At 44.7% G+C, this 22,785-nt stretch overlaps 1 protein-coding gene across 1 annotated transcript in view; it reads left to right on the top strand.

Annotated features, from left to right (window-relative positions):
* LOC140207973 (uncharacterized) overlaps positions 1 to 22,785 on the top strand; it is a 43,530-nt gene that overhangs the window by 8,276 nt on the left and 12,469 nt on the right. Inside the window, exons 3-4 of the mRNA XM_072276506.1 lie at positions 6,450 to 6,534; positions 10,850 to 12,051. Of these exons, the coding sequence (XP_072132607.1) occupies positions 11,257 to 12,051 (795 nt within the window). The 5' untranslated portion in view covers positions 6,450 to 6,534; positions 10,850 to 11,256. The remainder of the gene's footprint in view (positions 1 to 6,449; positions 6,535 to 10,849; positions 12,052 to 22,785) is intronic.

The following is a 22,785-nucleotide window of genomic DNA, read 5'->3' as shown; positions in this document are numbered from 1 at the left end:
CAGATACCCCCCACACAAGACAGGCTGGAGCCCAAAGTTATTTACTACATGACAGCCCCTAAAGAGAATAGTCATAATGGCTTACACACACAGAACAGACTGAAGCTGTCCTGTCCCTACGCATGAGTGCACAGGGAGGTGAGCATCCTGAAATCCCAGCTAGCTACCCTCAAGAAGAAATATGGCTCAGCATGGCTCAGCACATCTGTTGATCATCAGCAGTTTCTTTCAGAAAAACAGGCTGCTATTGTTTAACGAAGTGTTAATCCTTTTACATACTTTATCATTCCCTCCTTTTGATCATTACATGATCAACAAAGCAGTCATTTTTTTACAGAGAAAGCAACTGAGTACTGCATTGACTTAACAGTGTGTAAAAACAGCGTACAACAGTAATGATAACAATCATATGTACAACTATTAGGCCAAAACAGTATCTATAACAGTGTACTCTCGGCAAGTCAATAAAATCAACTTGGAGACATGAAAGAGGTCCACCTGTCAAGGGAGTCGTACCTGGTGTGCAGGGTACAGGTTACCAACCATTCCCTCCTTTCCCAGGTGTGTACAGTTATGTATATAATCGACCAATATTGGGGAAAAACTGTGCAGGAACACAAACCTGTCCCACTGGGGTGATCCAAAAACCTAAGTCGGGGTACATCTGGGACCGCAGTTTGTGCTGCTCCTCAGAGGCGTCCCCCTGAAAAGTACGTACCTCCCGCATGTCTGCTGAAGTCACGGAGGGTTGATTGACGGGAACCCGAGGGGACTACAACCACAACTACCGAAGATTGTGCCACACTTTTTGCTATCTTATCTGCTAAAGCATTGCCTTTAGTGACCCAGTCGGACATGCACATTTAATAATAGCCAAAACTTGAGGTAGCTGTAGAGTGGTGAGTACGAGGGGTGATTGATAAGTTCGTGGCCTAAGGTAGAAGGAGTCCATTTTAGAAAACCTAGCACATTTATTTTTCAGCATTGGGCCCTCCTACATTTACACACAGTCCAGCGGTCATGGAGCATACGGATCTTGAACCTCCAGAAAGTGTCCACAGCAAGGGTGATTGATAAGTTTGTGGTCTGAGGTAGAAGGAGATAAGTTATACATCTCTTGTTAAACATATTTACCTTTAATATTAGTTCCTTTCGGGGTTGATTGGGATTCGAAAACCAGGTCCCAATAATATGTCGCATTCGATTTTGGTCATTGTCAGGCTAATCCATATTATTTGTTTTAATCAGGTTGGCTAACTTAATTGGTAAGCATTGGAGCCGTAAGATCTTAAACTGGGGGGGACGGATTCTCATCATTAAGGGCTTGGTCTCCTGCGAAAGTGCCGTAGCAGGCCACAAATCTGGTCCCGATTCCCCAGGCTTAGATTTGCAGTCAAGTACTTTCGTGATCTATTTTCAAGTACTTTCAAGTACTACCCTCAACAACAGGTATACCGCATTGGATACCGTTGGCAGGGGATGACTTACCTGGGACAAGCTGCAGCAGCCAGATCTCTGGCACTGAGTCTGGTTCTGCAGTGCAAAAGGGAGGGTGGAAAAAGAGGAGAGCGGTAGTGATAGGGGACTCGATAGTTAGAGATACAGATAGGAGGTTCTGTGGTCGGGACAGAGAATCCAGGATGGTTTGTTGCCTCCCGGGTGCCAGGGTCAAGGATGTCTCTGATCGATTGCATGACATTCTGAAGTGGGAGGGTGACCAGCCAGATGTCGTGGTGCACATCTGTACCCATGACATAGCAAGGAAGAGTGAGGAGGTCCTGGAGAGTGAGTATAGAGAGCTTGGTAGGAAGTTGAAAAGCAGGACCTCAAGGGTGGTAATCTCAGGATTGCTACCTGTGCTAGGTGCCAGTGAGGGTAGGAATAGGATGCTCTGGAGGAGGAACAAGTGGCTGAGGAACTGGTGTAGGGGGCAGGGTTTCAGATTTCAGGATCATTGGGACCTCTTCTGGGGCAGGTGGGACCTGTACAAGAGAGACGGGTTACACTTGAACTACAGGGGGACCAATATCCTTTCAGGGAGGTTTGTTAGTGCTATTGGGGAGGCTTTAAACTAGATTTGCAGGGGGATGGGGAAGCTTTAAACTAGATTTGCTGGGGGATGGGAACCAGAGTGCCAGAGCTGACAGTGAGGCTGGGGTGAAAATATATGATGTTAAAAGTTCAAGCAAAGCCGCAAATAGAAAGGTGGTGAGTGCTGGTAAAAATCTTCTGAGGTGTATATATTTCAATGCTAGGAGTATTGTGGGGAAGGCAGATGAGTTGAGGGTGTGGATTGACACATGGAATTATGACATGATAGCAATTAGTGAAACTTGGCTACAGGAGGGGCAGGACTGGCAGCTTACTATTCCAGGGTTCCAATGTTTCAGATGTGATCGAGGCAGAGGAATGAAAGGTGGGGGGGGGGGCGCGGGGGTAGCATTGCTTGTCAGGGAAAATATTACAGCAGTGCTCAGGCAGGACAGATTAGAGGGCTTGTATACTGAGTCCTTATGGGTGGAGCTGAGAAACCAGAAAGGTATGGCCACATTAGTGGGGTTGTATTATAGACCACCCAATAGTCAGTGAGAATTGGAGGAGTAAATCTGCAGAGAGATAGCAGGCAACTGCAGGAAACATAAAGTTGTGGTGGTAGGGGATTTTAATTTTCCACATATTGATTGGGACTCCAATACTGTTAGGGGTCCAGATGGAGTAGAGTTTGTAAAATGTGTCCAGGAAAGTTTTCTAAATCAATATAAAGGTACCAACTGGAGGGGATGCAATATTAGATCTCCTGCTAGGAAATGAGTTAGGACAAGTGACGGAAGTGTGTGCAGGGGAACACTCTGGTTCCAGTGATCATAACACCATTAGTTTCAACTTGATCATGAATAAAGATAGATCTGGTCCTAGGGTTGAGGTTCTGAGCTGGAAGAAGGCCAAATTTGGAAGAAATGAGAAAGGATCTAAAAAGCGTGGATTGGGACAGGTTGTTCTCTGGCAAGGATGTGATCGGTAAGTGGGAAGCCTTCAAAGGAGAAATTTTGAGAGTGCAGAGCTTATATGTTCCTGTCAGGGTTAAAGGCAAAGTGAATAGGAATAAGGAACTTTCGTTCTCAAGGGATATTGCAACTCTGATAAAGAAGGAGAGAGATTTGTATGACGTGTAGGAAACAGGGAGTAAATAAGGTGCTTGAGGATTATAAAAAGTGCAAGAAAATACTTAAGAAGGAAATCAGGAGGGCTAAGAGAAGACATGAGGTTGCCTTGGCAGTCAAAGTGAAGGATAATCCAAAGAGCTTTTACAGGTATATTAAGAGTAAAAGGATTATAAGGGATAAAATTGGTCCTCTTAAAGATCAGAGTGGTCGGCTATGTGCGGAACCAAAAAAAAGGGGGAGATCTTAATTAGATTTTTTGCGTCTGTATTTACTAAGGAAACTGGCATGAAGTCTATGGAATTAAGGGAAATAAGTAGGGAGATCATGGAAACTGTACAGATTGAAAAGGAGCAGGTGCTCGCTATCTTGAGGCAAATTAAAGTGGATAAATCCCCAGGACCTGACAGGGTATTCCTTTGGACCTTGAAGGAGACTAGTGTAGAAATTGCAGGGGCCCTGGCAGATATATTTAAAACATCAGTGTCTGCAGGTGAGGTGCCGGAGGATTGGAGAATGGCTCATGTTGTTCCATTGTTTAAAAAAGGATCGAAAAATAATCCAGGAAATTATCGGCCAGTTAGTTTGACGTCGGTAGTGGGTAAGTTATTGGAGGGAGTACAAAGATACAGAATCTACAAGCATTTGGATAGACAGGGACTTATTAGGGAGAGTCAACATGGCTTTGTGCGTGGTAGGTCATGTTTGACCAATCTATTGGATTTTTTCAAGGAGGTTACCAGGAAAGTGGATGAAGGGAAGGCAGTGGATGTTGTCTACATGGACTTCAGTAAGGCCTTTGACAAGGTCCCACATGGGAGGTTAGTTCGGAAAATTCAGTCGCTAGGTATACATGGAGAGGTGGTAAATTGGATTAGACATTGGCTCGATGGAAGAAGCCAGAGAGTGGTGGTAGAGAATTGCTTCTCAGCGTGGAGGCCTGTGACTAGTGGTGTGCCACAGGGATCAGTGCTGGGTCCATTGTTATTTGTCATCTATATCAATGATCTGGATGGTAATGTGGTAAATTGGATCAGCAAATTTGTTGATGATACAAAGATTGGAGGTGTAGTGGACAGTGAGGAAGGTTTTCAAAGCTTGCAGAGGGACTTGGACCAGCTGTAAAATGGGCTGAAAAATGGCAGATGGAGTTTAATACTGACAAGTGTGAGGTATTGCACGTTGGAAGGACAAACCTAGGTAGAACATACAGGGTTCATGGTAAGGCACTGAGGAGTGCAGTGGAACAGAGGGATCTGGGAATACAGATACAAAATTCCCTAAAACTGGCGTCACAGGTAGATAGGGTCGTAAAGAGAGCTTTTGGTACATTGGCCTTTATTAATCAAAGTATTGAGTATGAGAGCTGGAATGTTATGATGAGGTTGTATAAGGCATTGGTGAGGCCGAATCTGGAGTATTGTGTTCAGTTTTGGTCACCAAATTACAGGAAGGATGTAAATAAGGTCGAAAGAGTGCAGAGAAGGTTTACAAGGATGTTGCCGGGACTTGAGAAACTCAGTTACAGATAAAGGTTGAATAGGTTAGGACTTTATTCTCTGGAGCGTAGAAGAATGAGGGGAGATTTGATAGAGGTATATAAAATTATGATGGGTATAGATAGAGTGAATGCAAGCAGGCTTTTTCCACTGAGGCAAGGGGAGAAAAAAACCAGAGGACATAGGTTAAGGCTGAGGGGGGAAAAGTTTAAAGGGAACATTAGGGGGGGCTTCTTCACACAGAGAGTGGTGGGAGTATGGAATGAGCTGCCAGATGAGGTGGTAAATGAGGGTTTTTTTAACATTTAAGAATAAATTGGACAGATGCATGGATGGGAGGTGTATGGAGGGATATGGTCCGTGTGCAGGTCAGTGGGACTAGGCAGAAAATGGTTCAGCACAGCCAAGAAGGGCCAAAAGGCTTGTTTCAGTGCTGTAGTTTTTCTATGGTTTCTATGTTTACAGGTTGCTGGAGAACCCTTTCCAAGGCTTGAATAATCTGGTCTGACTGTTCATTCTCATTATGATGTTCCGTCTGTAAATCCTGATAGGTTTTGTATCTCAATTCTGCCTTCCATTTCCACCCCTCATCAGCTGACAGAATCATACAGCAGAGACCGAATAAACCTTGTGGGGTCACATTATACATTTGTATAGTACTGCGGACATAACTCAGTAAACTGTGCTGGTTTTTCTTTTCTGTCTGGGGCTGGAGTTATATTTCTTGAGACTTCCAGGGTGCATACACAGGAATCACTGAGGTCCCTCCTCCGCTGCTAGTGGATTAGGCAGCTTTCGGGTAGGCAATAGTCTTTGTGGAGCCATTAACTCTGGGGTTTTATTGGATTCTTCCCTCCAACTCGGAATAATCCTTTGTATTCCCTTTCTGGATCTCAGGGTATAGAGACCTCCCCTCCCCTGTCGCCGCTGTCTACCGGAGCGGCCACTGTATCTGAGTACCCCGAGGATTGGGGTTCAGGGGCACTGGGTGCACTTGGCCCCTGGTACGGTGGGTGCCCACTCTTCATTACGGTCACTGTCCTCAGACAGGGTCAGTATGCCAGACATGGGTTCGGGACCCCTTGTTTCCCTATCAGTTCCAACTTTAGACTGACGTTCCTGCCCTTCTCCTATCATGGCCAGCCTTGGTTTGCTTACATTGTTTTTCCTGCTCTCGTTTCCGGTGCCTATCCACCCAGTCACGCTCCGCTTTTTAGTGTCTCCCAACCTTTGGTGTTCCTTCTGCAGTACGTACCTCGATCCCTTTGTCACATGCATTATTCCTCCAACTTCCACTTTACATCTGCCTTTTCCTTCCATTCCCTTTTCAACAATTTCCACTTCTTTCCACAGTTCTTTTTCCATATCGAATTTACTGCTTGTTCTCATGAGGTAATATCCCAGGTTCCCCCCCCCCCCCCCCCAGTGGCCACATTTTGTCCCCAATTTCTTATTCAGCTCTGCACTCAACATTCGCAAATCCTCTTCCTTGTCTGGAAAACTCTCACACATACTGTGTAGGGCTGCTCCTGGCCCACTCCTATCAATCGACTGCAGTGGATCCATGTTCTCCAAGTAATTTACCCGGCACAAAGCTCAATTAACAATCAGAGAAATTTACCCAGTACCACCTCCTGCCCACTTAATAAATTTACCCGGCTGGCACCTCCTGCTCAACTGATAAATTTACCCGGCACGTCTGCCTCCTGCCCACTTAGTAAAATTTACCCAGTACCGCCTCCTGTCCACTTAATAAAACTTTGCCTACCTTCTACGAGTCTCCCAACAGATCCTTTCCCGATCCCGTCAAGGTATGAGATCAGCCTTGGGCGAGGGACCGTACCTCCAGAGGAACTGACGAAGAGTGAGACAAGGTAAAATACCTATTGGGCGCCCGATCGGTGTCTGCAGTCCCAGAGTGGTCCAGCCACTTACTCAGTACGTCTGCTTGGCACTCCCTATATTGGGATCCTGTTTGTGACGCCAAATGTTAAAGCTGAATCTGAATAAAACTTGGAAGACCAGCTTCTTATCATCACCACAGTTTATTGTGCATTTTCCTGCAGGGGCTTGAGTCCCAGTTGTCAAAGGGAAGGCACGTAAGTACTGCCACCATCTGACAAGTGGACTGACTTAGTCAGGTTACAGCCGTATATTTATACATAGTAAGCCCCATACATTACTCTTGCAAGGTGTTATTTGAACTGGTACGCCCACAAATCTGTTGGTGCAAAACATAATTACTTTGATAAGAGAGTTTGCTAAATCAAGGTTTTAATTACAGGTGGATATACAGTCCAGTCTTTATCAGTTATTTCCTTTGCAAGGCCCTGCCTTAGTTACAGACAGATGTTCATTCCTGTCCTTATCGGCGAGTTCTCCTCCCTTTACTCAAATGAGGGTACAATGTATAATGTTATCGGCTCACATTGTGTCTCACTGCATGCTGCAGAGAAATGGTAATGAGCTCGTCTTAGGTGACCGCTGAAGGCAGAGTTTACTTCAGTTCAAAAATTCCTATTCAGTCCCAATTATTCTTTTAGCCAGAGGCTACGTAGTTTCAAAATGATTTTTTTATATATATCCTCAATTCCTCTGGAGGATTCAGGGGAAATATTTATGTCCAGTATAGAAACTGGTGTTACCTGTGTGTATTGTGGCGATGCAAAAGTTGCTGGAGAATTTACAAGTGGGAAGAAGTGTAGTGATATTTGGAAATCTGACTTTTTAAAGCATAATTTAGCAAGCAAACCACATGTGGACAATATGCAAAAGCTCTGGTGAGAAAATCCTTCATTACCCATTACAGGCCTGCTACATAGGTTGTGTGAGAGTGCAGATTAACTTCATCGCACCCAGAGGAGATCAAAGTTCTAAATGACAGTGATTTGCAAGCTGTTAAAATGAATACCTCTCTTTATAAAATTCACTGTGCACATGTTGTCACTGGGTAAAAGAAATGCACAGTACAAGATTTATGTGCACACTGGTCATTACAAATTAGACGGGACATTGGTGGGGAGACCTCCCGTGTCCCTGATGCCCTCACCAACAAGATGTGCATCCAGCTGCAGCTTGTAACCCTGCACTTTAAGGAGTTGGAACTTGAAATGGATGAATTCCGGATCATCCAGGAGTTGGAGGGGGTGATAGATATGAACATGAAGAGAGGTGAGTTACACCCATGGTGCAGGACACAGGAAACTGGGTGAGAGTCAGGAAGGGGAATGAGGTTCAATAGCCATCGCAGAGTGCTCTTGTTGCTATCTCATACAACAGCAGGTAAACCACTTTAGAAACTGTTACGGGGGATTACCTGGCAGAGCAAAGTCAAAGGGGTGATAGGGGATTTGTTAGTTAGGGGAACAGAACAAGAGGGGACTAATATGCTTGTGCTAGTGTGGGGGGAGGGGGTGATGTGGTTAAAACAGGTTGTAGGGGAAATGAGAGCCAGAATGACAGAACAGATAGTGGAGAGGGTGACTTGATTGACTTTATTACATACATCCTTCATATACGTGAGGAGTAGAAATTTTTACGTTACGTCTCTGTCAAAAATGTGCAATGTGTAAGTTATAGTTATTTATAGTAAATAGTTTGTTCATAGGACATTCAATATAACATAGAAATGCAATTTTATCAGCATGAATTAATCAGGCTTATGGCCTGGTGGAAGATGATGTCCTGGAGCCTGTTGGTCCTTTTGCTGTGGTACCGTTTCCTGGATGGTAGCAGCAGGAACAGTTTGTGGTTGTGGTGAATTCGGTCCCAATATCCTTTTGGGGCCTTTTTACGGAGCTATCTCTGTAAATGTCCTGAATAGTGGGAAATTCACATCTACAGATGCGCTATGCTGTCTGCACCACTCTGCAATTTCCTGCGATTAAGGGAAGTACAGTTCCCATACCAGGCAGTGATGCAGCCAGTCAGGATGCTCTCGATTGTGTCCCTGTAGAAAGTTCTTAGGATTTGGTGCCCCATCCCAAACGTCTTCAACTGTCTGATGTGAAAGAGGTGCTGCTGTGCTCTTTTCGCAACACAGCTGGTACGTACAGACCATGTGAGATCCTCGGTGATGTTTATGCGGAGGAGCTTAAAGCTGTTCACCCTCTCAACCCCAGATCCATTGATGTCAACAGGGGTTAGCCTGTCTCCATTCCTCTTGTCGTCCACAATCAGCTCCTTTGTTTTTATGACAATGAGGGAGAGTTTGTTTTCTTGACACCAGTCAGATGTTGTTCAGACCTCAGACAGAGTCAGCAATCAAATGGCTGAGCATGGTGAGATGAATGTGCTGAGCTGAGTATATCACAATGCAAGAAGCATCGTAGGAAAGCCAGATGAGCTCAGGACAGGGAATTATGATATTGTAGCCATTACTGGGACTTGGTTGCACCCAACATTCAGAGGGATTTAGAGGAACAAATTTGTAGAGAGATTGCAGACGATGCCAAGAAACAAAGGTTGATTCAGTAACTGATTTTAACTTTCTATATTTTGACTGGGACTCCCATACTGTAAAAGGACTAGATGGGTTTGAGTTTGTCAAATGTGCCCTTAATCAGTACGTAGAATACCCGACGTAGAAATGTGTAATAAGCTGTTAGAAAATGATCCAGGGCTGGTGACAGAAATTAGTGATCATAATTCCATAAGATTCAAAGTAAATATAGAAAAAGTGAGGTCTGGACCATGGGTTGAGATTCTAAATTGGAGAAAGGTCAATTTTGATGGTATCAGAAAGGATCTGACAAGTGTGGTTTGAGACGGGCTGTTTTCTGGCAAAGGAGTACTTGGCAAGTGGGAGGCCTTCAGAAGTGAAATTTTGAGGGTGTCAAGTTTGTATGAGCCTGCCAAAATAAAAGTTGAAAGGTAACTGGTGCAGGGAATCTTGTTTTTCAAGAGATATTGAGGCCCCGAATATTTTGTTCCTCTAAATGCCTCAGACTGTTGGGTGCTACCAAGACTCATTAAGGACTGCAATATCATAGTTCCATGCCCTGAACTCATCATATTTTTTTTAATCATATTTTGTTGGTTTCTAAAAGATTCCCAATAGTTTTTGCTCTTTTGTTTGCCCTCTCTCTGACTTTCATGTTGGCTTTGGCTTCTCATTTCAGCCACGGTTGTGTCCTCCTGCGTTTCCAATGCTTCCACTTCTTTGGGATGTATCGATCACTTTGCTCCCGAATTGCTCCCAGAAACTCCAGCCATTGCTGCTCCATTGTCACTCCTACTTTTTTCCCTTCCAAACAAGTTTGGCCAGCTTCTTTGTCATAGAATCATGGAGAAGTTCAGTATGGAAACAGGCTATTTGGCCCATCTAGTCAATGCCGAAAAACATTTAAGCTGTCTAATGCAACCACCTGCACCAGGACCATTGTCCTCCGTACCCCCACCATCCAGGCCCCCATCCAAACTTCTGTTAAGTGGTGAAACTGAGCTCATATTCACCACTTGTTCTGGCATCTCATTCCACACTCTCACGACAATTCCAGTAAAGAGCTGTTCCAAATGTTCCCATTAAATTTTCCCCTTCCCCACTTACTCATGACCTCTGGTTGTCATCCCACCCAAACTCTGGAAAAAGCTGCTTGCATTTACCCTATCGATACCCTCATAATTTTGTATACTTCTAACAAATCCTCAAAGTAATGTGTTAATATCCTTTTTTAGGTGTATATGATGATGAGGGGCATTGATCGTGTGGATAGTCAGAGGTTTTTTCCCAGGGCTGAAATGGCTAACACAAGGGGGCATAGTTTTAAGGTGTTTGGAAACAGAAACCGAGGGGGTGTCAGGGGTAAGTTTTTTACCCAGAGAGTGGTGGATACATGGAATACACTGCCGGCTATTTGTGTGAGAGTGTTTCAGTTACTGTGGGGCCAGGCACCCATACAGCTCAGTGGGAACAGGGAATAATACCAATGGAGAGAGTCAAACTGAGCCAGGTCACAGATTGGAGATGGCAGAAATGCCCCATTCCTAATGAGACAGGAAGAGCATCAGAGTGCTTGATGGTCATTCGAGATATCAGCACTGTGCCCATTTAGAAGATGATTTCTCTCTCCAGCTTGGGTTGAACCTCACTGTAACAGTGTGATGCCAGATCACACCTTGACAACTCAAGTGATCTCATCTGAAATGTTGTCTTTCACCCATTGATGGATTTTGTAAATCTTTTTACAGGTTAAAAATGACAAGGAATTTGTCTACAGGAATCTCGAACACAACACGCCAGCTTTGCTGTCTCAGCCCAGATATTTAAGAAGTGGAGCAAGGGATTCACTCGATCATCCTTCCTGCTCAGACTGTGGGGAGGGATTCACTCAATCATCTGACTGACTGGCACACCCGTCATTTTACACAGGGGAAGGGCCATTCATCTGCTCAGACAGTGGGAATGGATTCACTCGGTCATCTCAACTGAAGGTACATCAGCAAGTTCACGCTGGACAAGGCCATTCCTCTGTTCTGTGTGTGAGAAGGGATTCAGTTGGTCATCCTGCCCATGGACACACCAGTCAGTTCACACTGGGCAGAGGCTGGTCATCTGCTGAATTTGTGGGGAAGGATTCGCTCAGTCATCTGACCTGATGGCTCACCAGCAAGTTCACACCGGGGAGAGGCCGTTCACCTGCTTGACCTGTGGGAAAGGATTCACTCGGTCATCCACCCTAATGGCACACCAGCGAGTTCACACCGGGGAGCGGCCGTTCACCTGCTCAGACTGTGGGAAGGGATTCACTCGGTCATCTACACTGAAGGAACATCAGCGAGTTCACACTGGAGAGAGGCCGTTCATCTGCTCAGACTGTGGGAAGGGATTCACTCAGTCATCTACACTGAAGGAACATCAGCGAGTTCACACTGGAGAGAGGCCATTCACCTGCTCAGAATGTGGGAAGGGATTCACTTGCTCATCTAAACTGAAGGTACATCAGAGAGTTCACACTGGGGAGAGGCCATTCACCTGCTCAGACTGCGGGAAGGGATTCACTCAGTCAACCGACGTACTAGTACACCAGTCAGTTCACACTGGGGAGAGGCCGTTCACCTGCTCAGACTGCGGGAAGGGATTCACTCGGTCATCCGAACTACTGGTACACCAGTCAGGTCACACTGGGGAGAAGCCGTTCAACTGCTCAGTCTGTGGGAAGAGATTCAGTCGGTCATCCACTCTTCAGAGACACCAGCGAGCTCACACTGGGGAGAAGCTGTTCAACTGCTCAGTCTGTGGGAAAAGATTTGCTCAGTCATCCCACCTACTGAGTCATCAGCAAGTTCACACTGGGGAGAAACCGTTCACCTGCTCAGAATGTGGGAAGGGATTCACTCGGTCATCCCAACTACTGGCACACCAGTCAGTTCACATGGGAGCAGCCGTTCACCTGCTGTGAATGTGGGAAAGGATTCATGTAGTTATCTCATCTGCAGAGACACCAGTGAGTTTACACCGGGACGAGGCCATTCAGCTGTTCAGACATTGGGAAGAGTTTCTCTCAGCCTTCTCAATCAAATGTGCATCATTGAGTTCACACTGGGAGAGACCGTTCATCTGCTGTGAATGTGGGAAGGGATTCAATTAGTAATCTAACCTTGTGACACACTACCGGGTTCACACTGGGGAGAAAGTTTCAATAAGCTGCTTGCTGGATATTTATCCATCACCGTTGCTGAATGCAATTTCGAGAGTGTCAGTGCTGAACTCTGCAATTATTGCTGCTGCTCACCACACCCAGTTCTGCACCCTGGTCACTGGGCACGGGAAGAGTTTCTTCTGCTGCATATTCACCTTTATTGGCACTGGAGTTTAATATTCTGGATCTGGGACAAATAAATCAGTTCTATTTTAAACTCTGTCTCCGGTACTTAGTGAATTTATAACACACCCTAGTGTACAGTAGAGAGTCAACTCAGGCCGGCTGGACCCTGCCAGTGATTCTGTTCCATGACAGTCCTTTTGAATCCTCCCCTATTGTTCATCTCTCGCTCTCCCTGTGGTGATGGGTTCCAAACAGTCACGACTCTTTGGGTGAAGAGGTTTCCCTTGAATTTTCTGCAGACTGAAGAAGTCAAGTTGACTGCAATTCTATCTGACATGCTCTTCTCCCCTCAAATCTCTAGGCTGAGGAAGAATGACATTGGTAGTTAACCTCCTCATTCATGGCTGATTTCCACATTATGGGTCATGCTCTCTGCTTCTGAAGAGTTAACATAGAAAACCTACAGCAGAATACAGGCCCTTCGGCCCATAAAGTTCTGCTGAACATGTCCCTACCTCAGAAATTACTCGGGTTACCCATAGCCCTCTATTTTTCTGAGCTCCATGTACCAATCCAAAAGTCTCTTAAATTATCCTATCGTATCTGCCTCCCCCACTGTTGCCGGCAGCCAATTCCACCCACTCACCACTCTGTAGAAAACACTTACCCCTGACCTCTCTGCTGTACCTACTCCCCAGCACCTTACACCTGTGCCCTCTTGTGGCAGCCATTTCAGCCATGGGAAAAAGCCTCTGACTATCCACACGATCAATGCCTCTCATCATCTTATACACCTCTATCAGGTTACCTCTCATCCTCTGTCTCTCCAAGGAGAAAGGCCGAGTTCACTCAACCTATTCTCATAAGGCATGCTCCCCAATCCGGGCAACATCCTTGTAAATCTCCTCTGCACTCTTTCTATGGTTTCCACATCCTTCCTGTAGTGAGGCGACCAGAACTGAGCACAGTACTCCAAGTGGGTTCTGAATAGGGTCCTATATTTCTCCAACATTCCCTCCCGGCTCCTAACTTCAATCTCACAATTGATGAAGGCCAATACACGTTATACCTTCTTAACCACAGAGTCAACCTGCGCAGCTGCTTTGAGCGTCCTGTGGACTTGGACCCCAAGGTCCCTCTGATCCTCCACACTGCCAGGAGTCTTACATTAGTAGTACATTCTGCTCTCATATTTGACCTAACAAAATAAACCACTTCACACTTATCTGGGTTGAACTGCATTTGCCATTTCTCAGCCCAGTTTTGCGTCCTATCAATGTCCTGCTGTAACCTCTGACAGCCCTCCACACTATCCACAACACCCCCAACCTTTGTGTCATCAGCAAACTTACTAACCCATCCCTCTACTTCCTCATCTAGGAAATTTATAAAAATCACAAAGAGTAAGGGTCCCAAAACAGATCCCTGATGCACACCACTGGTCACCAATCTCCTGGTTGTTCCCAGCTGGGGATCAGCTATTCTGGATTTGGTGTTGGGCAATGAACCGATTTAGAGCATAAAAAAACAAAAGAACCTTGAGAGGCAAGCGATCTTAATATAATTGAATTCACCCTGATATCTGAGAAGGAGAAGCTAAAGAGAGACGTATCAGTATAACCATGGAATAAGGACAACTGCAGAGGCATGAGAGAGGAATTGGCCAAATTTAATTGGGGAAAAAAAAACACTGGCAGGGATGATGGCCAAGCATCAGTGGCTGTAATTACGGGAAGCAATTTGGAAGACACAGGATATATATGTTCCAAAAAGGAAGAACTATTCTAAAGACAACATCATACGACCACGTCTAATGAGAAGGCAAAGCCAAAGGGAGGGCAGATAACAGAGCAAAACCTGGTGGGAAGTTAGATGATTGGGAAGCTTTTCTATATCAACAAGAGGCAACTAAAAAAGTAATTAAGAAAGAAAAGATGGAATATGAAGCTAGCTAATTACACTAAAGATGATACCAAATGTTTCTTCAGATACATAAAGTGTAAAAGAGAGGCAAGAGTGAATATCAGACCAGAGGGAAACTATGCCTGGGGAGGGTGGGGTGGGTAGTAATGGGGAACAAGGAGATGGCGGGTGAACTGAATAAGTACTTCGTATCAATCCTCATTGTGGAAGCAACCAGCGGGATGGTGGAAGTCCAGATGTCTATGGTCAGAAGTGTGTGAGGTTGCCGTTACTCGAGAGAAAGTTCCTGGGAAACAGAAAGGTCTGAAGGTAAATAGATCACCTGGACCAGGTGGTGTACATACCAGAGTTTTGCAAGAGGTGGCCGAAGAGATTGTGGAGGTATTAGTAATGATGTTTCAAGAATCAATGAAGTCTGATATGGTTGCGGAAGACTCCAAATTTGGAAATGTCACTCTGCTATTCAAGAAGGGAGAGAGATAGAAGAACGTAAGTTTCAGGACAGTTAGTCTGACCTCATTGGTTGGGTAGATATTAGTGTCGCTTGTTGGGGATGGGTTTTCAGGGCATTTCGAGGCACATAATAAAATCAGCCTTCAGCATGTTTGCCTCAAGGGAAAATCTTGCCTGAAAAGTGTGCTGAAATTCTTTGAATTTATTGAAGTGGTAATAAGTAAGATAGACAAAGGAGAATCGGTTGATGATGTGAACCTGCAGTTTCAGAAGGTCTTTGACAAGGTGCCAAACATGAAGCTGGTTAACAAGTTATGAGCCCATGATATACCTCATGGATATCTTGTAACTGTCTTATGACCATGATGTAATTCAGCATGTGATGATCATGATGTAATTTTCCCGCCGATGTGAGGTCATGTGATGACATGTTCTCACCAGGTATATAAAGGGAGACCTCTGGTGCGATGTAGTTAGTTTTTCCAGTTGAGTTTTAAGTTTAGTTTGTTATTTAATTTGTCAGATACTCCGTTATGCTGCGTATTTGCCTTATGGTGCAGTTTCGTTTTAAAGTGGAGTTCTACTTTCTATTGTAAGTAGTATTGGAGAGTGAAGACCTTACTAAAGTACAGGAACTCGCAGAGTTGGGTAAAGCTGATGTCGTTGGGCTGTATTAATAGAAATATAGAAAATGGGTGCAGGAATAGGCCTTTTGGCCCTTCGAGCCTGCACTACCATTCATTACGATCATGGCTGATCATCCAACTCAGAACCCTATACCTGCCTTCTCTTCATACCCCTTGATCCCTTTAGCCATAAGGGCCTTATCTAACTCTCTCTTAAATATAGCCAATGAACTGGTCTCAACTGTTTCCTGTGGCAGAGAATTCCACAGATTCACCATTCTCTGTGTGAAGTAGTTTTTCCTCATCTCGGTCCTAAAAGGCTTCCCCTTTATCCTCAAACTGTGACCCCTCATTCTGGACTTCCCCAACATCGGGAACAATCTTCCTGCATCTAGCCTGTCCAATCCCTTTAGAATTTTATACATTTCAATCAGATCCCCCCTTAATCTTTTAAATTCCAGAGAGTATAAGCCTAGTCGATCCAGTCTTTCATCATATGAAAGTCCTGCCATCCCAGGAATCAATCTGGTGAACCTTCTTTGTACCCCCTCTATGGCAAGAATGTCTTTCCTCAGATTAGGGGACCTAAACTGCACACAATACTCTAGGTGTGGTCTCACCAAGGCCTTGTACAACTGCAGTAGAACCTCCCTGCTCCTGTACTCGAATCCTCTTGTTATGAATGCCAGCATACCATTCGCCTTTTTCACCGCCTGCTGTACCTGTATGCCAACTTTCAATGACTGGTGTACAATGACACCCAGGTCTCGTTGCACCTCCCCTTTTCCTAATTGGCCACCATTCAGATAATAACCTGTTTTCCTGTTCTTGCCACTAAAGTGGATAACCTTACATTTATCCACATTAAATTGCATCTGCCATGAATTTGCCCACTCACCTAACCTATCCAAGTCACCCTGCATCCTCTTAGCATCCTCCTCACAGCTAACACTGCCACCCAGCTTCGTGTCATCCGCAAACTTGGAGATGCTGCATTTAATTCCTTCGTCTAAGTCATTATTGCCTCGTCTAAGTCATTGTATTGGAGAGGATCGACCTTTATTGAATCTTTGTTCAAGTAATAGTGACCTGCATCTGAGATATCCTCTGCTGAAGCAGGAAGGATTGTGCAGTATCTATTCTCCAGAGGAAAAGGTCAGTTCCTCCAGCATTTTGTGTGCGTTGCTTGGATTGAACCTGGAGTGCTGGATCTGTGACACAGTAGTTCTATCAACTGTGACACTGCGGTGCCCTTTTATCTGAATTTACATGATAATCAGGATCTTAAAGCTACTCTTTGAAAAGTTGGTGGATACTGTTTCAATAGAGAATTTCTAAAGGGAATTAATTTAGGAATGGGTCAAATAGATTGCTCCAATAAATTGTATGGGAGTGATACACTAAGTGACCTTGTTCTATGATAACAACTATATCAGCAGCACATTCAAGACTTCCTCTAGACCTGCCTCAGGGGTTCTTCTCTTGGTCTAGATTCACAATATTCATTCTTCACTTTTTAGTAATTCCCTGAAGAATGACAGATGTCCACAGCCTGGTTAGATCAACAACTCCAGAGGGATCTGCCATGGAAACAGATGGTAAATGGATCAGACTGATCATCGTCCAGTGTTATGAATATTTTCAACCCCATGAATTTACAGGAGAGTCAGCAAAGAAGAGTACACTTTCTCTCATGCGGAGTGATCTCCATTTCTGTCTTCAACAAAACAGTTGAGTTCCCATCCCATCTTCACAGAGAGAGGCCATGAGTAAATGGGCTGTTCCGTGTTTACAACAGTTGAAATAGACCAGTGAGATTGGTGTTCAAGCTGTGTTTGGAAATCCCCTCCCCCCTCACTGTCACCTGTCTGTCACTCGGTGAAAATCAAGCAGAATCTCAAGTTACTGGAGATCTGCACTAAAAACTTAAAATGTTTGCAGTCATTCCGATGAAACGTTATTAACCTGAATTGCAATGTTTGTTCCTCTCCCACAGCTGTTCCTTACCTGCTGAGCGTTTCTTGTAATTCCAGCTTCTTTTCATTACATTCACCCTGGAATGGTTTATAATTCCTGAAATGGACCTCATCTAACCTGGAAATGGAAATGGCTCGTTCTGTGATAGTAGAACAGTAAAGAAAGCACAACTTTTCCCTGTAAATTGTCCTGGTACCAATTTGTCTGTTATTTCTGGAAATGTGTTCAGTACAGCTGTTGCTAACGAGGTTTACAAGAATAATCTCAGGAATGATCAGCTTTATGTATGAGGAGCATTTGATGGTTCTGGACCTGTGCTCAATGGAGTTCAGAGGGGCGGTGGGGTTGGTGGAGGGATGTATGGTTAAGTAAACCTACCGAATGCTGAAAAGCCTGGATACACTGGACATGGAGAGGATGTTTCCATTAGATATTAATCTGACAGCACAGTCTCAGAATAAAGATGCTTCCCTTAAAAACTGAGATGAGAAAAAAAAATGGCGAAAAGATGTCTGATCTGTGGAATTTGTTGCTGCAGATGTTGGTTGAGGCTGCCATTTCGGTACATATATGACAGAGATAAATATATTCATGATTGCTAAGTAGCTCCAGGGTTACAGGAGGAAGGCAGGAATATGGTGTTGGAATAAAACTCAGCCATGGTTGAGTGGTGGGGCAGACCAGATGGATTGAATCACCTAATTCAGTTCCTGTGTCTTATGTCTTACCATGACTGACTGATGGCTCCTTCTTATCCCATATCGTTTTGTGACGTGTGAGGGACAATAAAAGATTGTTCACTGAGATCATTATATTTGCCTTCAACGTTTAAATTTCAGTGAGTTTTGTTCTTAGTAACATTAAGCAGAAATGTTTGGTTCTCCTTTTTATTGTTAATGTGCTTCATTATCTTTCATGTTAAAGTTAAAGTGAGACATTAATTGGAAGAAAAACCCACAACTGGAATCAAACCACAACTGAAGATGAGGAAACAACAACAACTGAACCAGCCCGGGGATTGAGAGCATCAACTGGAGAGAATCCTTCTGAGTTGGAGAAACCAGTGATTCAGTCAGGAGAAAGTTTGGTGAGTTACATTTACTCAAACATTGGTCCTTTAGACATTACATACCTGTACAAAGGAAGGTAGGAAATAGTTGGAGTGAGATTGAATGTGCCCAGAAGAGCCAGTTATGCCTCTGTCAGACCCAGTTGTAATCACTCCAGGTCTGGTGATGTGTTTCCAGCAGCCCAGCGCTTTAAAACCCCTCCCATTCTGTGGAACTGGAATCCGGATAAAGTCACTCAGAGACTGTATAAGTACAAACTCTTTATTCCAAGCACCCAGGGCTTACTCAGTCAGTCACTCAAACAGGAACAGTCTATGACTGTCCTGCCCAATCCACTAACTGACTAACAATTCCCCTTACACCACAGGTATATCCATCCAGATACCCCCCACACAAGACAGGCTGGAGCCAAAGTTATTTACTATTACAGCCCGTAATTACAAAATAGTCATAATGGCTTACACACACAGAACAGACTGAAGCTGTCCTATCTCTATGCATGAGTGCACAAGGAGATAAGCATCCTGAAACCCTAGCTAGCTACCCTCAAGAAGAAATATGGCTCAGCATAGCTTAGCACATCTGTTGATCATCTGCAGTTTCTTTCAGAAAAACAGACTGCTATTGTTTAGTAGAGTACAGCATTGACATCAGTGGGTAAAAACAGCCTACAACAGTAATTATTACAATGATATGTACAACTATTCGGCCATAATGCAATATCATGCCCCACATATTACCGAACAGACCTTTGAAGACCACCATTTCGACCCTTCAGTGAACCTGTGTAAATCCTGCCCTACTTTCTTGATGCTGTCAATCTCCTTGGCAGTGTGCTGGGAGAGGGATGTAATGTTAGTAGACTCATCAGGGATATAGGTGCAGCATTCTGTGTAAATAATAGCACAGGTTCCCCCTTTCTCAGCTAGGATAAAATCTGAAGCCATACGATTCTGTAGGACTGTCTGCCGGATTGCAATCATTTCAGTGGATATTTCTGTTACTTGGGCCTATGATTCTGTCAGGGCCCCTGGAGTATTGTGGCCAGTTTCTCAAGCGCTGTAGCCAAATTGATTATCTCTCGTGAATTCCTGGCTACTCCATAGGAGAGAAAAGCGATCATCCAAAATCGCTCAGTCTCAGCTTCTCCGCTGCTGGGCACCTGCAAGTATGGCCAGGATGCATGATTCCCAGTATCGGAATTTCCATTTGGTGGGGGCCTGAGATACCATCCCTCAAAACACTGACAGCCACAGTCATCTCTGACTGGACCACTGAGAGTTCCTCACTCTGGCTGAGCAGGATTACTGACATTGGAATCATAGTTTTACCATGCTGGGGAATTTCACCACAAACCCAGCAGGCCCCTAGTTCTACCTGTTTGGCATAGGTGTGACAGAAAGGTGTTAACATGGGTGCCCCCGGATGCTGGGGTGAGCCCTCTCAAAGTCATAAACACGAACACCACTGTTACATACCCGTAACGGTTCAAATGAAGCAGCAGCAATAAATGACATCTGGAGTCTGGTTTTGATGTTCAAACCACTATCTTTATTAGTATCTACTTATAATATAACAACTTAAGCAAGATAATCTAAAGTTAACAGTGTTATGAGTATAGATATGTGTAAATGTAACTCCCAAACCATTGAGCTCAGGGAATACCAAGCTTAAAGCTTTTAGATGGTAAAGTATGAAAGTTCAGTTCATCTACGGAATAAATGATGAGAGATATTTGTAATCCAAGGTGAATGTCGAGAGAAGGCAATTACGTCGAATTCCACGGTGGTAAAACAGGCTAACAGTTGCTGTAGGTCTTATCCATTGTCGTTCCAAATCCACATATGAATTATCACCAAAAGTAGCTTACCACAGGAGTACCATCTTCAAAGGGAACTACCAACCAGGCAAGGGTGAACACACGGGTGGATACCACATGGCGGAGCAGACTCGATGGGCTGAATGGCCTACTTCTGCACCTTTGTTTTGTGATCTTGTCTTGTGACAAGGTTTTCCTAATCCAGATCCAAAACACAAGGTATTACCGACGGTGATTTCCACAGAATATCCCTTTTCACAAGTGGTTCCCACATAACACACCCGAAACCAGCTAAGGGTTAACAAAAGTGGTAGCCACAGGATGCTCCAACAAAATCCACATATGCAATGTAAACACGCTGTATAGTCAAATAGTTTGCTCTCTCTCTCTCAAACAGGAGCCGAGAAAGCCGACGGCTGACATCACTCAGGCACTCTCTCCTAAAATGACAGTCCACGGCAAGAAACCGAGGGGTTAATCACACCACTATCAACCAACACATTTTCCTTTAGTCTGAGAGAGTCCTACTACTCAGTTCCTGCAGTAACACGTTTATAGTCTGTTCGATGTATCCACCGAGATTGCGCCTTCAGTTTCAGAGCCGTGGTAGTGGTCAATAACACCTGATATGGTCCTCTCCACCGAGGTCAGAGTTTCCCTCAATCCCAGTTCTTAATCAGAACAAAATTCCCAGGTTCTATGGTGGGATAGTCACTCCTCTCTGCGGGGTAGTTCTCTTCCTTGTAAGCCTGTCGTACCTGTGAATGTAATGCTTAGAAAATTTTGGTTAGTTGGCATATATAATTCCCCATCTCTTCCCCGAGGGTATGCGTATCCAATTTTGCTGGTAGACTTTCTGGGAGCAATGGTACACAAGGTCTTGGTCCCCAGGGTGTCCTCATGGGCTGTCCATAAATGATTTCAGCTGGTGACAACCCTGTTCCCCCCTGTGGGGTAACCCTCATGTGGAATAAGACTAATGGTAGGACCTTCACCAAGTGAGTCCAGTCTCTGCTGTTAGTTTGGCCAATTTACTCTTCAGAGTGCCATTGGCTGTTTCCACTATGCCAGCGGCCCGTGGGTGTTGTGCACAGTAGAATTGTTGCTTGTTAGCTAGTTCATTACATACTCCTTTGTTTACTTTTGCCACAAAGTGTAGGCCATTGTCAGAGCTCAGCATCTCTGGCAGGCCGTACCTGGGAGATATTTCCTGTAATAATATCTTCACAACAGTCATAACAGTATTACTAGTAGTTGGAATAGCTACAGTCCATCTACTAAACACATCTATAATAACTAAGCAGTATCGATAGCAATGTACTCTAGGCAATTCAATATAATCAACTTGTAGACATAAAATAGGTCCACCTGTCAAGGGAGTCATACCCGGTGTGCAGGGTACAGGTTACCAACCATTCCCTCCTTTTCTAGGTGTGTTCAATTATGTATATAATCGACCGATATTGGTAAAAACTGTGCAGGAACACAAACCTGTCCCACTGGGTTGATCCAAAAACCTAGATCGGGGTCTTTCTGGCACTCCACCTGGGACCACAGTTTGCGCTCCTCCTCAGAGGCGTCTCCGTGAAAAGTACATACCTCCCGCATGTCTGGCAAACCCATCCTGCTTAAGTCACGGAGGGTTGCTTGACGGGAATCCAAGGAAACTACAACTACCGAGGATTCTGCTGCAATTTTTGCTGTCTTATCTGCTAAAGCATTGCCTTTAGTGACCAGGTCGGACATGCGGGTGTAGGCCGCACATTTAATAATAGCCAAAACTTGAGGTAGCTGTAGAGCAGCATTACTAATGGGGTGGCCAGAGGAAGTCAGGAATTCCCATTTTTCCAGAGAGCCCTGTAGTCATGTGCAACTTCAAATGCATAACGGGAGTCTGTGTTAACGTTCACACTTTAGTCTGTTGCTAGGATACAGGCACGAGTCCGAGCAATCAACTGAGCCTTCTGGGCGGAGACAGCTGCTTCAAAAGAGGCCTGCTCAACTATTTCACTGTCTGTCACTATCGCATAGCCAGAATATCATTTTCCTGTTGGATCCACAAAACAACTTCCATCCTCATAAAACGTTGCCTCGGGCTTGAGGGGGTATTGCGGAATGGATGGGAAAGTCTGTCCTTCCTTCACGGTGATCCGGACAAGGAAGCAGTTGGTTCTGTCAACTTAATGGCCTGAAATTGCCCAGAGATGAGTCTTGAGTTCAGTCAATATTAAAAGAGTGTCTTCAGATGTCCCGTCTTCACCTCCGACTCCTTCCAGTATCGGAGTTGGCCCGTGGCCAAGTCTTGCCAGTCTCCCTCGGTGCTGGAGGCTTGTTTCGTCAAGGTGTTGGCAAGGAACCCTAAGTTCTTTGGCTTGAACCCAGGGCAAACCCTAATGGTGGTATGGGGAACCACCAGACCTGTCTGTGGCCAAAAGGAAATCCGGAACTTCGGCAAGTAATGCACTGCCCTCTCTTCCTTTAACCCCTCCAA

Source organism: Mobula birostris, chromosome 13, assembly GCF_030028105.1.
Source record: "Mobula birostris isolate sMobBir1 chromosome 13, sMobBir1.hap1, whole genome shotgun sequence".
NCBI lineage: Eukaryota > Metazoa > Chordata > Chondrichthyes > Myliobatiformes > Myliobatidae > Mobula > Mobula birostris.
Note: the sequence above shows the minus strand (reverse complement) of the source record. Positions and strands in the feature narration are given on the sequence as shown.